Raw genomic sequence first — 16,150 nt, forward strand, 5'->3', positions numbered from 1 at the left:
AATGTTTGCGAGGTTTCTTTCCCTCCTCGTGCATATGCTGAGTGGGTTAATCAACTCCTGGTCAATATCGGCTTTTAGTACCTATGTACTACCGTTCCTTGCTAATCAAAACCTGTGTTCTAGATCTTTAGTCCCTCATCTACCAGACTAGTAGCTCGTGTTGCAGCGGCTGCCTGCAGCGTCAGCAAGCTCCCAGCACGGAGCGGTTCTCTTGGAGCGCAGGTGGAAGACGACACAGTTCAGTGCAAGGTGATGAGACTGCTGGCTGTCGACGGACACTTTGTCATGACAGTTAAATTTGGTTTTATTTATCCGGTGGATTCCTAATCCGCTGTGCATGCAGGGGAGCGTATGCCAAGATATAGCTTGGTTAACGCTCAAAAGAAACCATTAATTTCCACTGTGGATTACACCTCAGCCTGGCCAAGCCAAGCTGGGCTCATCTTAGAATTTCCGTTTTTTTTTTTTTTTTTCATTTTCGAGACATGAAACCTTTTCTCAATTTCCCAGTTTAACGATAATAAAGTTACCCAGAAGTAACTCCCCCTCGCATGCAAGTGTAGGTTATATCACCAGAACCGTCTCTACGGTGAAGCCTCCTGATAGAGCCGTCAGGATGGCCGCCGGTGCCAATTTAACTTGCAGCATAAAGTGATGGGACTTGGCCAATCGATTGGCTTATTACTGACCTCCCCTCATCAGGGAGTGTGTTCTGCTTCCATCTTGACCGCAGTCAGTACTGCGGGGAGGATAATTGCAGTGTGCAGTGCACGGGGTGGGTCTCAAATATCCCGGCACTCAGCCTGTTGCCAGAGGAAAACACATTGATCTCTGAAGGTGATGAAAAGACTCTCTCAAAGGCCCTGCTTCCTCCTCAGTAGCGTTCCAGCCTTGACACTGAACCGGAGCAAAAGCATAGATGATCGGTGCATGCCTGCCAGGCACAGTCGTATTCATGTCATTTGTCTTCCACGATTGTGTAAGTGTGTGCGTGTGTGTATGTTTGACAAAGGATGAGGAAAAAAAGCTGCCTGCTTTGTAATGATTTTAAATCCCTGTAACTGTGTATGTTGGCATATTTGTTTAGGTATTAAAAATGGGAATGTAGCTTTTTAATCAATGAGAAGAGTGTAAAATGTACTCTGCACTGGGCGAGTCTACTTAATTCTGGTGGTGCAGGGAGAGAAAGATGCATTTTTAATACTAGTTTCAATCTGCCTGACGCAGTGTTAATGGAGCCTGCAGCAACAGACAAATTCCTCGCATCCTAATGGATTGACTGGTGGTTTAATGAACTGATAACTGGCATCTGGACAAACAGGACTCGACCAACACACCCACACACCAAATTGCAGTTTTCATCAGGGATGGGTGGAGAAATGAATTCATTTCAAGTTGATAACAACATCCTATGACCACTACTGAGAGTACACATAGAGACATTCGCAGAAACTATGCATCATTAACTTTTTTTTTTAATCAGTCGCTGCCTTCTGCATGATAATGAATGTTGTTTCATGTAATTAGTTTCAGATTCCTGTTGGGTGATGTCTTGGGACTATCTGACATTAACAAGTGTCCTGTTGGTTCTGTGAATTAGCTTTAACTTTAACATAATGATAACAACACCGAGCACGGGGTTGTGAGTATATCAGAGCCGTGTTTTGATGATGCCTTGTAATTGAAAACTGCAGAACTGAGTTTCATTAGACTTTTGTGGAGCAGGCGTCACTGTTCATTACCTCTCATGACTGTTGGTTAGATTTAATTCAGCCCCTAATCAGGGAGATGTCTTGCTTTACAGCTGTTGTACAAATCAAACTGCAAATTTCCAGCTAACTAATCATACTCTCTTGAGTAGCAGTGTAAACACACGTCTGTCTACATATAACAATACACTTATTAAAGAGAAATACAAAGATGGCCTTTAAAAAAACGTGTGGAATTTGTCAGAGCCTGTTACATTTGATTCACTAAATAGAAAATCAACATTTAAACTGGATAAATGGGGTGTGTGTATGTGTGTATGAACATAAGCAGCACGGAGAGTACACTGCATGATTTTATGTGGTGGCAAAAAAAAAAAGAGCACTCTTGAAAACACAACAAAACAATGACTAAATGTAAAAATCAGGCACAATGGTCTCTTTTCTGGGCAACAGATTAAATATAATTGCGAAGAATTATTTAGGAAATGGCTGTAATCATCATATTTATTCAGGAAATGGTTACATTGCAGTTAAGTGCAGTTGGAAATCAGCATAATGAAGATATACGCCACAAGATCAAGTATTAATGTGAAATATCCTTTAGAACGATGTTATTCTTGGTTGGTTTGGGATTCAAATGTGAGTCTTGGGGGTCTTAAAATAGACCCCCAAATTAATCTGCAGAATTTGGTGTTTTTATTACTTACCAAAAACCCTCTGTGGCAACATAGACAAGTGGACTGAATGCCATATGCAAGCAGCGTAGCTCTCTTAGCACTCTTTAAACAGCTTAACAAGGTATCAGCCTCATCTGAATTACAATCCACATCTTATTTTTGACTTGTAAGAAAAATCGTCCAAACAGCACGGCTCTTATTTAAAGGCAGTTGAAGAACCACTGTTGTTAAACAAGCTTGATAGCAGGGTTGCCCTTTGAAATAGCTTAGCATTACATGCTAACCATGCTGTATCAGATTGCAAGCATTTGGAAACTTGCCTCTAATTTCCCATGAGTTGAACTTGTATTGACACAAGCAAAGCTAACCTTCATCTCAAGTTTGTTTTTAGAAAAAAAAAGAAAATCCCTCTCGTATTGAAGTTCATGTGTTTCAGTGCAACTTTTGTACTTTTGTCAGAATCACGACAACCTATACTTGACCTCATCCAAAGTTGTGACAGCAATTAAACAGACTGTGTGCTTTTCTTATGGTAAATAAGCACATGCTGCTTAATAGGGTCAAGTTCCTGTTTGAGAACAAACTCTTTGTTCTGCTCTCTGTCTCCACATCTCTCTTAAATCATATGGGTCTGAGGAAGTTGAGGGATTAGTAAAAGTAGTTAAGAAGGCAGTTGAAGTGGGCTACTACAAGGGCAACCCTTCCGGAGCCGCTGCTAAGAGGGACTTTCCTGTTTTTCTCAAATGCCCAACACAGATGACCTCAAGAGGAGTCTGAAGACCTGAAACCTCTCCGTCTCGTTGTAGGGACTCTTATCCGTTCGACTTCCAGAGAGTTCAATTGGGTCTTTGTGCTGATCACACACAGATGCAGGTTATTTTAAAGTTTAAGTTAATGTCAAAGACATCAGAGGTCAGAGCAGTAGCTGTCCTTATACTAAGTTAAATGTGGACTGACTGCATTTTTAGTGCATACAGAGATAATATTCTACTACCACTTCTTCTCTAGTAACTTCCAAACAGGGGTATATTTGTACCCCAGCAGGTGTGTCTGAAATTGCTTGGCGGCATGTAGAGAGATTGTGGCATAGCTCTACTAATCAATAAAAGATATGAATTTGCACTATGTGTATGAAGCTTAAAGTAATGAATAAATGATGAAACAAATAATAGTAGATAGGATGAAATTGTTATGAGATGTTGGGCTTAAATTATGAAACAAGGATAATGTAAATTTAAAATGCGTAATTTTCCCTGCGTTCTCAAAAGATTAGTTTAAGGAGCTATTTTAATGGTGTGAGTGCTTTTCTCTCTGGATGAGAAACTTCTAATTGATAAGAATGTATATTATTTTGCTTATACATAGTATGAGGGACTATGGTATGTCTGAAAAAAACAGTGAACTATGGGAGACAAATTACTTGCAAAATGATCCTCTTTCTTTTCTGCCAGGATTGTACACCGAGTAATTTACCTTCTCCAGGGAGGTAAAGTCTCAGACTTGATGTTTCATAGCAGCCTATTCTGATATATTACTATGTATAGTTTATTTTCTCCATTTACTTCTATGGAGGAAGTGTTTATAGCCTACTGGTTGTACTAGTGTTAGCTGTTTGACTTTGTAATTCATATTATGACAACAGCACACGTCCAAGGGAGAAAGGGAGAGAACAGTGACATTCAGGGATGAGGCTGATTGTAAGATTGTGGCTCCATTTCCATTTTTTCCTTTGGACAGTGGACTCAGTGTTCCATGAATTAGCATTTTATGCATTGATTTATTCATTGTCATGCAGAGTAATAAGGATCTTGGATCAGAGCGATTGTCCTCTTTGCCAGAAGTTTCCACAAAAATGTACTTGTAAAGTAACAAATGATTGTACAGTAGAAAGCCAGCTTTTGTGCAGCCTTAGTTCCGTTGACCTGGATACCCAAGTACTGCCAGGTTTAATAAATTTATCCATCCATGTTGAGGGATTAAATTGACTTTATTAAAGTCTGTTGTGACTAAATCTTCCCAAATCCTTGGAAAGCTTGCAAAGACATTGATCAACAGCTTTTTTTAAAATAATATTCTGAACATCATTCAACTAAAGGCCGAGATCCAAGTTCACAAACAAGTTGGAGCCTCCTTGAGATGCCCAGTATGTTTCACAGATAATCATTTAATTCAGACGCTGTCAGGCAGATCGATGATATCAAACACATGTATCTTAATATTGCTGTTGATGATTATTAAAAGATAATGCACAGCTGTAAGGCCAAGTGGGTTTCAGTTTTCTTTAGGTAAACAGCTTAATGACCTTTGGACTATTTTACTCTACATTTTGAACTCATTAGCTCAATTCAACCTGCTCCAAAATGGCTGCAGAATATTTTAGGAACCAAATCACTCAGATTTTTTTTTTTTTTTGCCTCAGATGAACCTTCTTACCTCGGTGTAAAATGTGCCATAACGGAACCAAACACGGGCGCAGCGATTTCACGTTAGCGTCTGAAAACATTGGCAGTGGGCACAATGGACAGCCATGACATTTCTCCCAAACATTCATGCAGGACATTGTATTTTTATGACTCATATATAAACAGACAGGTCGGCAGCGCTTTTTGGCATCCGTGAAATAGGCTGGTTGTTTACAGTTCAAAGGAGAAAAATAGCTTCAAAATGAACCGTGGAAAATGTGTAGATGAATGAATCAAACATGAATCTCTTTTATGCTTGGCAGACAGTTGATCTCAAGAAGGAGGTGTTTGTTGTATGGTCATTAGAAAGGGCAGCCTCTCTAAAGGCAGCTGTTCTTACTTTGAAAATGTGAGATTTTTTATTTTGTTCCCATGATCCGCAGACTGCGACACAGTCTCCTTCAATAGACGCCACTGACATATTTGAATCGTTAGTCTACAACAAACAAAAGTAGATTTTTCTGTCTTCTTCTGATCATTTGATTTAATTTCCACAAAGAACACAGCAAATGTATTTCTGAGAATAATAATAATAATAATAGAAAATGTTTTATGTTTCAATTGATAACATTTCAACATTGGAAATGCAAACTATTCTCATAACATCTGAATTTATTCGCTCAAAAAGGTCCAGTTGGGCTGAGAAGCCTAAAGCCAGTTCTCTTCAAACCTGATTTACTTTAGAGGTTGGAGCTGGTACCCAGTTTGCTATTTTTGGCACAAGTCTGACTTTTATTCTAAGGAATAGCTGCATTACTTAGACAGAGGCTTGAGTGGTCTGATTATGTATATCAAGCTCTGAAACAATGCTGGTATTGTAAATGAGTCTGGCCAGGGTTGGTTTACTTAAAACTGATTGATTTGAGGGAAAGAGAGAAATAGAGAGGTGCAGTGGTGTTAACTGTCCTGGGCCAATCAATATTTTATGGATGATGGATAGAGGTAAAATGCAATTTTGTCTCAAATGCCTCAAGTATAAACAAGAAGTTTATTATGTCAAGCAAAGCGTAACTTTGAAATGATGTTGTAATGAAGAACATGAGCAAAAGTATTCAAAAACAATATAGCCGTGCCTTAGAACAGCATGTTTCACAATACTGCCAATTACATGGGATTCTTTGGTGCCAAATAGCATTAAAATGACTACTACTATGTATTTTGGACCAAAAACATTCTGTGGGATTGTAAAAATCTCATGTTGTTTGACTATTCCTGAAAAAGAAGAAAATGAATAAATTTTGAGACTTGAAAGCGTTGTGCTGATGGTTTCCTGCTGCTCTTACAGCTAACTTGGTGCCATTCATGTCACAACCTATTACCATCACATTTAAAGACGCAGTGACAATTTCTGAGAGTTTGTATGATTCTTTGAGTTTGAGCAGTGTGTCAACTTTTATGTGACAATTTCAAGAAAAAAAAGAGAAAATTACTGCTCTCCATATGAATGACCTCAACCAGTGGTGAGATGACTGGTGTGACAGTCTCTCATCTTCACTGGTCAAAACAACAGTTAGCAAAGAGTTGTGATATTTGACACTGTCTCATATGTGCACTTCATTTCTAACTTTGGCTGCAGTTGCACCCAAGTGTAACTCTCCTATTAACTCCAGAGTTTAATGCAGTGTAGCTCAGCAACATGCAGCTGTCATTTAACATGATCAGTGTTATGTTGAAATATAACAATGTAGTGAGTGTCTTAAAGTTAATATATGACTGTATTTTTAACTACTTGCTATTGTGGCCAGTCATTCAAGAGCCAATAACAGCTTGACTGCGCTTTGAGTTGAATGCAAACACCTTGTCTACATGCTCGGACAGTGATGATACTAGCATGCTAATGTCATTGACAAAATTCAGTTCCAGGAGAATGCTATGGTCAATTTGCCATAGAATATTGACAAATGTTGATGTTTTTAAGTTGTTTTGAAGTAACCAAAACTTCTCCTATACATCTTAATGCCAATAAGTATCAACAAGCTAGTGTTGAGCTACGGTGACCTAAAAGTATCTTCTCTGTTAATGACTGAACATAATGTCAGTTTATCAACGTTGGTTTTCAACGTGAAGCCAATATTTCCAATTAAGATCTAATGTCCGCCCAAAGTGAGTATTGTTAAGAGTCTAACATCGTCTGAGAGGCTAATGGGAATGTTATTTTCCACTCTTTAAGACATGTAACAAAAATATATTTCTCTTGGGGAGCTAAGAGAAAAATCAAGGGTTTGATGAGCTACATAGTCTGGGAGCCTTGAATGGCTTCTCAAAATTTCTTGGCGATCCACCCAATAATTGTAGAGATATTTGAGTCTGGACCAAAGTAGGGGACCAACCAACTGACAGACCAACATCACCATCCCTAGAGCTGCAGCCCAGCAGGAGGCTAATAATAAAGCCAAGCTCTTACAGTGATGCCTTTTTCTTTGTGGTCCTGCATTATAAAATGGCTTCCGGCTGTTTATTTTCTAAAACAGAAAAAGCCAAAAAAATATCAGACTTTGAAAACACAATACACATCACCACAGGGTCCATTTTATGTTATGTCTGACCAAAATCTTTGAATGAACATCAAATCCATTTTGATTTATTTCGCTTTAAGAGTCAGACTCTGTGAAAAGGTTGAAAAGGTTTCAACAGATTGTTCGTAGCTGTTGACCCTCATCATGAAATTCCACGCTGTATTTTTTTTCCTGAAACCGCTGTTCCATGACCCTTCTTGGGACGCTGAGAGAAAACACCAGGCCAATACAATGTTTCTGAGCAGGAATCATGTTTTCTCCTTTGACAGGCAGCTAAAGATCCTCAGAACTAAGTTTGAGTCCTATTCATTTCATTTATAGCCTGCAGGTCTTACAATACTTGGTCACTTTTTTGTCTTAATTCATTACAAAAACATCTGTAAACCTATTTTGACTGGTCCTGATGGACTTTCAAAAGTTATTCTTTCATTTGTGTTTCACAAACTGAGATGTCATAAAGTTTTTGTTGGCTTTTATTTGTCTTTTTTTTCCAGTGTTACCGGTGCAGTCGGGTTGTAAGAGAGTCTCTCCTTACAGGCTATAATCAGAATGAAAAACTTTGTGATGAATATTGTGAATCCAGATGATAGCTGAAAATGATGTAGGGTATTTTGTCTGGACCAGCAACCCCCATGTGGGGAGAGTTTTCTCAGCAGCTGTCAAAAATATACCACCGAAATCAGGAGGATGTTGTTTCGACGTACAAAATATTCCTCTCAAAGGTGTCAAGTGTCATTTTCAAAGTGAGCAATAATGAAGGGACTGCCAAGTGCAGTAAACCCCCGTCTCTTTCTTTTAAAACCTTAGAAAACAAACCTATGGAGAAGCCCGGGTTGATGCGAGCCATAGTAGAGGGAGAGTCAAACTCCACCTGTGGTTACATACTTTAAACTGAGCCGGGACCCTTCGCTGGCAGCGCCTGACATTATCCTGGAAGCCGTCCAGAGGGAGCGGGGTTGGAAGCTGACGGGGAGCCAAACAGTGGGATCAAATTGAGGACTAAGCATCATACAAAGAGTTGTGCAACATAATCCCGCATTTTGCACCCCAGTAACACATCTGGAGGATCATAAATCAGCCCGACGCTGCGTAAAAGAGATTGGCCTTTTCTGCTTTTATTTCCCTTTCTTATAGAGGCACACAGCTAGAGAAAAGCCAGCAAACACGGAAAGCACAGTGGATTAGAAGAACATGCTGAAATTTAAAAGGAGGTTTTGGTACAGGCGGGGGCAGGAGGTTAGGTCAGGTTATTTCGACTAGTAATTAATCTGCTTGGTTTGTATTCTCAGTCCTGTTTCTTAGCTGCTGACAAAAGCCCAGTGTCACGATGTCATCCCTTGAAACAACTTTTGACACCTCGGCAATTACTGTTGATGTGTGCAGTCTGTTGAAAATCTTTCACCAGCCCCATTACATGACTGTAATTATCTTGAACCCCCTAACATGATGACAAAGTGCTTTTATTTGGCAGCATAGGGGTCAAAAGAGATTTCAAAATGATTTGCATAATAACTCTTCACAGTGTTTTTGCTGCCTGAAATTGGATCTGGATATTTTCTGGGAAGCTTGTTCCTCCTGTTTCCATTGACTTCCAGTCTCTTTGATACTGACAGCTCCTTTTTATGTCGGTAGAAAGTGCAATTTTCCTCTTTAGATATTATTATTCCAGTGCAAGTTGACAAGTCCTCCTTAGAGGTGGAGCATGCCCGTATGCTGCTGTGGGACCGTGTTATAAGAGCTCAGCTTTTAATTTCCAGCCAGTCTAGAAGTCGTAGCCTCACCCTGCGGATAAATTGTGAATGCAACCAGTTTTTTTGAGCAGAGAGCAAACAAAATGCCAATGCCTGAAAATGTGTTTCCAGCTGCCAACCTCAGGAAAAGAGCATGTATTGCTTGGAGGAGGAGGAGGTCATTTTGGGATAGATGCCCCCAATTTACAAAGATTTTTTCTTTCTTTCTTACTTTCTTTTTTGTTTTTTACCTGCATACAATTCAACCCAGTCAAGTCTTCAACACGTAAAACCTGACAAAGCGTGTAATTGTTTCCCTCCTCCAGCTGAGCCTGGGAGGATTGATGGTGCTGGCAGGAAAATGGCAAACAGGAAAGCACATCGAGATAAACAAGAAGATAAACAAATTAAACAAATTAAAAACGGAGAGACGGCGATGACAGGATGGAGGGCGCTTTTGTTTGTGTTTCCCTCTTTCACCTCGGCTGATGTCTAAATAGAGCTGCAATACTTAATGAACCTCGAGATTCTGAAATGTTTGAAGTCCAGATCTATTATTTTGCAGCAGCTCTCCCTAATCCTCCCGTTGGGTGGTTTGACTGTGAAAACCCTTGAAGAATTCAAAACTTATACAAACAGAAGGACAATTAAATTACTGAAGATATGTATTATATTCTCTCTTACAGGACCTCCGGGAAAGCGAGGAAGAAGAGGCCGCAATGGAGAACCTGGTGTGTATATTTGTGTGTCTGTTTGTTTGTGTGTGTGTGTCTATGAGTGTGTGTGTGTGTGTGTGTGTGGTCAAAGATCGCTGTAGTCTCGATCCAGAAACGTTTAAGGAATAATTCAGTAGGACATCAGCAAATCGTACTGCACTTACAATCATGTAAAAGTACACTGTATATCTTTGGAGGCCAAAATAGGTTATAGATGTGTAATTTGTGGCCTGGTGGTTTTCGGTGTTTCAGTGTCAGTCGCTATAGAAACACTCGATTTTCACAGTCAGACTTGGAGACAGCGCCGTTTGAGAAACTAACGGTGATGCCCAAAACTTGTCGAGGGTGATGACGTCCGTGTCTGAACTTTGAGACGAACATTATGTTGTTACGTTTCAGCTTCGGTATATGTAAAATAACCCACGCTTATTGGCCTCGACCAAATTCAGCAACAAGTTGTCTTAATGCATTCACAATCTCCCATCTGTCTGCCCTCCTCCCTCCCACACACACACACACACACACTCGAGCTGACTCAACAGACTTGGCCCGTGCCGAGGCCTGGTGTATCTAGGAAAAGGACATGTTGTGCGGTGACACTCCCACAGACGGAAAGTGTCGCCACAAATTGAATTCACAGTGAGAAGATGTACTTGGCAGGGAGCTGCATCCATCCACACACACTCCGGCTCACCTGATAGTGAAAGTGATAATGGGCTCTGGAGTGTGGCCGCGTTCCTGTGCTGAGAGCGCAGTGCAGCAGAGCACAGCCAGCGCTTCGGAACAAAAGTACTGCCCTTGTAAAAAGAAATTAGAGAGACAGGGCAAAGCAAGGTCCCAATTTGAAGTGAGGCAGAGCAATGAGGGAGCGGTTTGGTTTCACAGCCTGAGAAACAAACACTGTGTCTGTGAGAGGGTGGGGGGTAGGGGGGGGCACAGCACAGCTGGTTTTACCACCAGATCCACTCGCTGCTTTTTAAAGTCACAGGAATCAACTGACATCATATGAGTATCACAGATTGTATCATGTCTGTAGTCTTTGATTTTGCCCAAATTAATTTCTGATCTTGTCTGAGTCATGTATCAGTGCGGTGTGGCTCTCCTCTCTCTTACATAACACCAAATTGATCCAGCGTCTCACTTGAAAGCCAGAGAAAATGAAAAAAAAAAGAAAAAAAAAGAGAGAAATCAAATGACAGATGGACAACAGTCCAATGTTCTGGTTGGCTGCTCATCTGAAATACCGCCACAGGCTTTGTTTATGCGGCGCTTTACTTTCCAGCAAACATCCACAGTGTCACCAGAGGATTTCACATAGCACCATTGTGCAAAGACAGTTTATCCATTCTCCGCTCGGGGAGGGAATGTGACTGGCTTCCTCTCGAAAAGTCAATCGGAAGCATGCGAATGATCTTCTCCACCCTCAGTGTCTGGACTGGAGAGGCACAGTGGTCTATCAATGGGAAACAATAGGAAACAATCACAACAACAGGCCTCAGCGTTCTATACAATAGATTAGCTTCAAATTACAGACTACACTTGGCTGAAGTGTTGTCAGATCAGACAGATCTGGCTCAAGTTTGCCAACCTGAAACACTGCCTGTTCAGAGAGACCGTAGCAGTGTTCCCTGCAGCTTTTTATCAGCATGTTAACTTGTTATGTGCAGCTTCTGCAAAAAAAATAAATATCCCTGGCTTTTAAATGACAGTATAAGCAATGCTTTAGAAGTGCTTGCACGGAGAATGCAATGGAAGGCTTTGACAGTTTGAATTCTCTTAAAGTGATTCTGCATATTAGCATGCAGTTATAGCTCAGTAGTTTCTGCCACATGTACAGTTTTGATATGTTGATGAACATAAAGTGGAGCAATATTCCATGTGAAGCTCACAGAGGTGTTCAGAACAAATAAGTACAATGGCACTGTGCTGCAATATTGGAAACCGTTGTCAAACTCTGTGTACCCACTCCACAGGAGGAGGGGGAAAAAAATTCAAGAGAAAAATTCAGTCCTTGACAAGCACAGGCAAGCTGCGTTCTGCTCTGTAAGCCTTCTGCAAATCTAATTTCCCTCTTTTAAGTCCTCAACACTGGTGGTTGTTGAAGGGAAGCATATTTAATTCATGATTTGCTTTAACCAAAAGTAACTAAGCCGCCGCTGCAAGGTTCCCACAAATTCGCGGGGAGGTGTTTCAGGGTTTACTCGTCTACAAAGGCTAAAGGAAGCTCTGGGCCAGACTTGGCTGCAACTGCAGGAGAGAACAAATAGGAAAAAGACACGCTGATATTTACCTATGCGTTAAAAATGAATGGGATACTTCATTAGGATCTCTTGTTTGTTTACCGGTAACATATGGAAAGGAAAAGTGTGGCATGACTGTTTAGGATGAAAAAGCAATGAAAGCCACAGTCCCAGACTGTTCTAGCAGGTGGTCACTGCTGGAAAGTGTTAGAAGTTTTCCTCCCCATATTTTCCTCATGTGAATAACCAGTTCTTGTTACTCATGTACCTGTGTTCACAAAAGGAGGAATTGATGCCTTAGAATGAGGAGCGTGAGCGATTTCCCCTCAGAGTGATGCATCAGATTCACGTATGAAGCGAAGCAGCTTCTCCTCACAATGACTCATCTTGGGACAAAAAAAAGAAAATCTCTTAGAGAGGCCCATGGCAGCTGTGTAACCTTTATGTCATCGTAGAGGGTTATAACAACTCTCGTCATTATCACATGCTTTGTACAGTACAATACCTGCAGCAGGGAGCACACTCACCTTTACACTCAAAGTGGGAGGGTGAAAAACCGTGGAGGAAATGAATAGAAGTGTTGGAGGAGAAAGTGAAACCTGACTGAGTGAATGATGCTGGAGCTTTGTGGATGGATGATTTAACCCTAACCCTATGTATGTTATGCATTTACTATTTTCACGTGCATCATATTTAGTATTTGGTCTAATGTATAGAAACAACCCCTTCTGTAAAACCATTGGGGTGCCTATTAAATGCAACATATATTTTATGTTTTTCTCACATTATTTCTTTGATTTTTTTCCATCGTTGTTAGTTGAAAATGTTCTACCGAGAAAAAATCCACAGTGGAGCAGGTTTATTAAAAGCTAAGTGGTCTACTGTAAGTCAGTGATCCATAAAACAATGCTACAGAAGTTTAGCCCAGCGAGCCTTAATGTGGCTCCTTATATGCCCCAGCTGCAGGAGCGATTTGCACTTTCCCCTGGTCGTGAAGAAGAACAGTTCAAGGACATAGGACTTGTAAAGAGGAAAGAAAAGCCAGCCCTTTTTCAGGGTTAAAGCAGCTGGGTACCTTTTTAATAAGAACCTAAAGACCTAAAATGATTTGCAGGGTTCTGGGGAGCCCTGAAATACATTGGCACACAGTCCTTTGAGCTGCAGTAATTGGGAAAAAGACGAGTGTCACCTCACAAAAACGTGGGGGGAATTTTTAACAAGCGCTCAACCCCTTGTAGTTGTGAAATTAGAGCCACTTAGAAATGTAGAACGTGATGGCCAGGCCTGGTGGCCATTATTGGTCCATGTGCATGGAAAATAGATAGGAATCAATGCTTTTGTTCTTTACCATAGGTGCAAAGAGTGGGTTACTGAAAACAGTGTCTGCCTCTTTGGCGCGGTCTGCGAATACATCATGGAAGAGATGTATCTTTGTGAAATGTTCCTTCCCAAGAAAATGATTCTCAGCAAGAGTCTGCTTTCCCATCTGACTTATTTGGATATGTGGTTTCAGTGGAACATTGATGATCTGACTCTGTTTGATCACTGATTGAAAACACACTAACCATGTATTTTTTCCTTTCTCTTTTCAGGACCTCCTGTAAGTATGCCTGTTTCACATCTTCCCCAACTGTGATAGCAATGTGAAGGTAAAAAAAACTCCAACACAGCAACAGTGAAACATGTCTGCAGGAGGCTGCAGCAACAAGTTGCAAACATCCAATAGGATTAAAGTCAAGAGTAGCTTTCATGAAAGAAGGCTGAAAGGCACGAGGTCACACTAAAGGAACTGTTTGGCATATTGTGAAATAGACTTACTGACTTTGTTGCTGAGAAAGATACAAGACAACCCCTCACGGCTGTGCTAAAAATGGCCACAGCCAAAAACCAGATATCATTCTAACAAAGTCTAAAGAGACTAAAGCTAACAGGTTAACAGCTGTTAAAACCTATAGACAGGTTATATTACAGTGTTTAGGAGGCCAAGAATGATCTGATAGCTTCCTGTGGAAGCAGGGAAACAATCTTATTTGCATTAGCTACACTGCTAGCATAAAAGTTCAAGAATATGTTTTTACAATTGATGTGGAGGAGATCTGATCATGACAAATTTGCTCCCAGAAATCTCAGTTGCACCACACACTCTGACTCTGTTATTAAAATAATCTCTTCATCCCAGCTTTCCCCGAACACAGACCCTTTCCCCTGTCATCTGGCCAGTCTGGTTTGTAATATTCTTGCTACCATCCTACGACCATGCCAGCTCCCTGAACCCCAACAGATTATGTCACCTCATTATAGTGCAGGGTGATCGCAGATTCACTCCCCTTACCAGATGGAAAACTTCAGAGTTTCCCCAAAGATGAAGACAAAGCCATACATCCATACATAAGCACCGGGGACTGTGACAGTTCCCTGCATAACCGGGTCAAGTGCACGCCGTGCGTCTGTACATGTGTGTGTGCTCTGTTAAAATTATTTATAGTCCAGGGGCAAGTGTGATTGAATAGGTATAATAGCATGTGCCGACTGAGCTGTAAAAGTAGTAAGTTAATCCTCAGAGCCTTCTCAGACACTCGCTCCTGGGGTTCTGGGACGTAAGTAAGTGCAGGTGGTCTCACTTCTCAGCCTCTCTGGCCAGACTTTACATCTGACAAATAAAATCATACTGTGAGACGTCTCCAGAGCCGCCTGAATTCCAAGAAGTACCGTCTCTGAGGGGTTCATACAGTAGGAGAGCTTGGATTTGTAAATGTTTGGGATGCCTGTGTATTTGGTGCTTTTGGGGTGAAGCCGGTGCACACAAATTCAGGTCCTGACAGCAAATCACATTGACAGAGTCATTTTTATGCAGGAATAGCTATGAATGTTTGTCAGAGATCCTAGTTTTACTTTAGGCAAAGTAAAAATCCGTGTTGCACTAAACACAGCGATTTACAGTTCAGACAATAAACACCAAGTTTGGGCGAGCGGCTGCATTTCTACAGACAAGTCTTTCGAAACTACAGTGATCTGGCAATGACTCACCCAATGGTCACTGAATGTGTTTCCGAAAAATAAGAAAAAAAAGTGGCACCAGTAAGTGATCTCATGTGGTTTTCTCATTTGGTATGCCCACCCGGGGGATGGCAGAGGACACGTCGCTATGAATATTCAGCAGCTCCCCCGTATAACTCTGGGAACACTGCGTAAATTGTACATAGCCCTCGGATCCAAACAAACCGACCGCTGCTGAAGTCATTACAGATGCGACTTAATAGTTACCCGGCCGCTGATGAACGGACAGGGACCTGTGGTTGCAGAGACAGAGGGAGAAAAGGTCTCCTCAATCAAAACTCATCAGGAAAAGATCTTCATTGGTGGTTGACGATTGGCGTTTAGACATGGAAAAGTGATTTGCTTTGTTTTGATTTCCCCCGCTTTTCCACTGCTTGTGTCCGTTTTTGTACAAGATCACTGGGTCAGTCGGCAAGTGGTGAATGGTTCTTGTTCTCCAGACAGATTGGATAAAATACTCTTGTTACGGATATGCACCGAGGTGATATTTAACTCTTACACCATTTACAAGAGGAGTAGTTTGTCTCCTCTTGCAACTGACACCCGTGTAAAACATTTTCGCTGTAGGCTGCATAAAGGTCAGTGAAGTCTGTGAGACTACAGCTGAGGCAAAAGTGATCATGTCTTCTCTTTTTAAGAAAAATCTCCTTTGCTCATCTTCCCACTGCTCTTCAAGGGTGGTCCGTGTCAAAACATCAAGCCCGAGTGCCCACCACTGTGTGCGCACACCATTTAGCACTAATCAAGCATAAAACACCATCCCTGAGGCTGCACGCGAGTACCCACTAACACCAGCCGCCGGCCGGACTTTTTTAGCACACACTGTATGCCATAATAAATTAGAATTATACAGACAGAGAAAAGCCACTAGCATACTTTCAAATCTGGTCAGAAGCAAACGGGAGAAATATTCAGAAGTGATACAATATTGGAAATATCAAACCCACTTTGAGCTATTCCGCATTCCTCTGCACCACACTGGAGTCCCAGGCCAGGCCGGCCGCAGTGCAGCACGAGACCTAGCAAGAGTTCAGTCATGTAAG

The 16,150-nt window shown here is 41.2% G+C and overlaps 1 protein-coding gene across 1 annotated transcript in view; it reads left to right on the top strand.

The window, feature by feature from the left end:
- LOC311001978 (collagen alpha-1(XXV) chain-like) overlaps window positions 1-16,150 on the top strand; it is a gene marked incomplete at its 3' end in the record, with an annotated part of 93,514 nt that overhangs the window by 69,186 nt on the left and 8,178 nt on the right. The window contains exon 3 of the mRNA XM_083993158.1: window positions 9,781-9,825. Within this exon, the coding sequence (XP_083849284.1) occupies window positions 9,781-9,825 (45 nt within the window). The remainder of the gene's footprint in view (window positions 1-9,780; window positions 9,826-16,150) is intronic.

Source organism: Trachurus trachurus (genome assembly GCF_905171665.1).
Source record: "Trachurus trachurus genome assembly, chromosome: 18".
NCBI classification, from domain to species: Eukaryota; Metazoa; Chordata; class Actinopteri; order Carangiformes; family Carangidae; genus Trachurus; species Trachurus trachurus.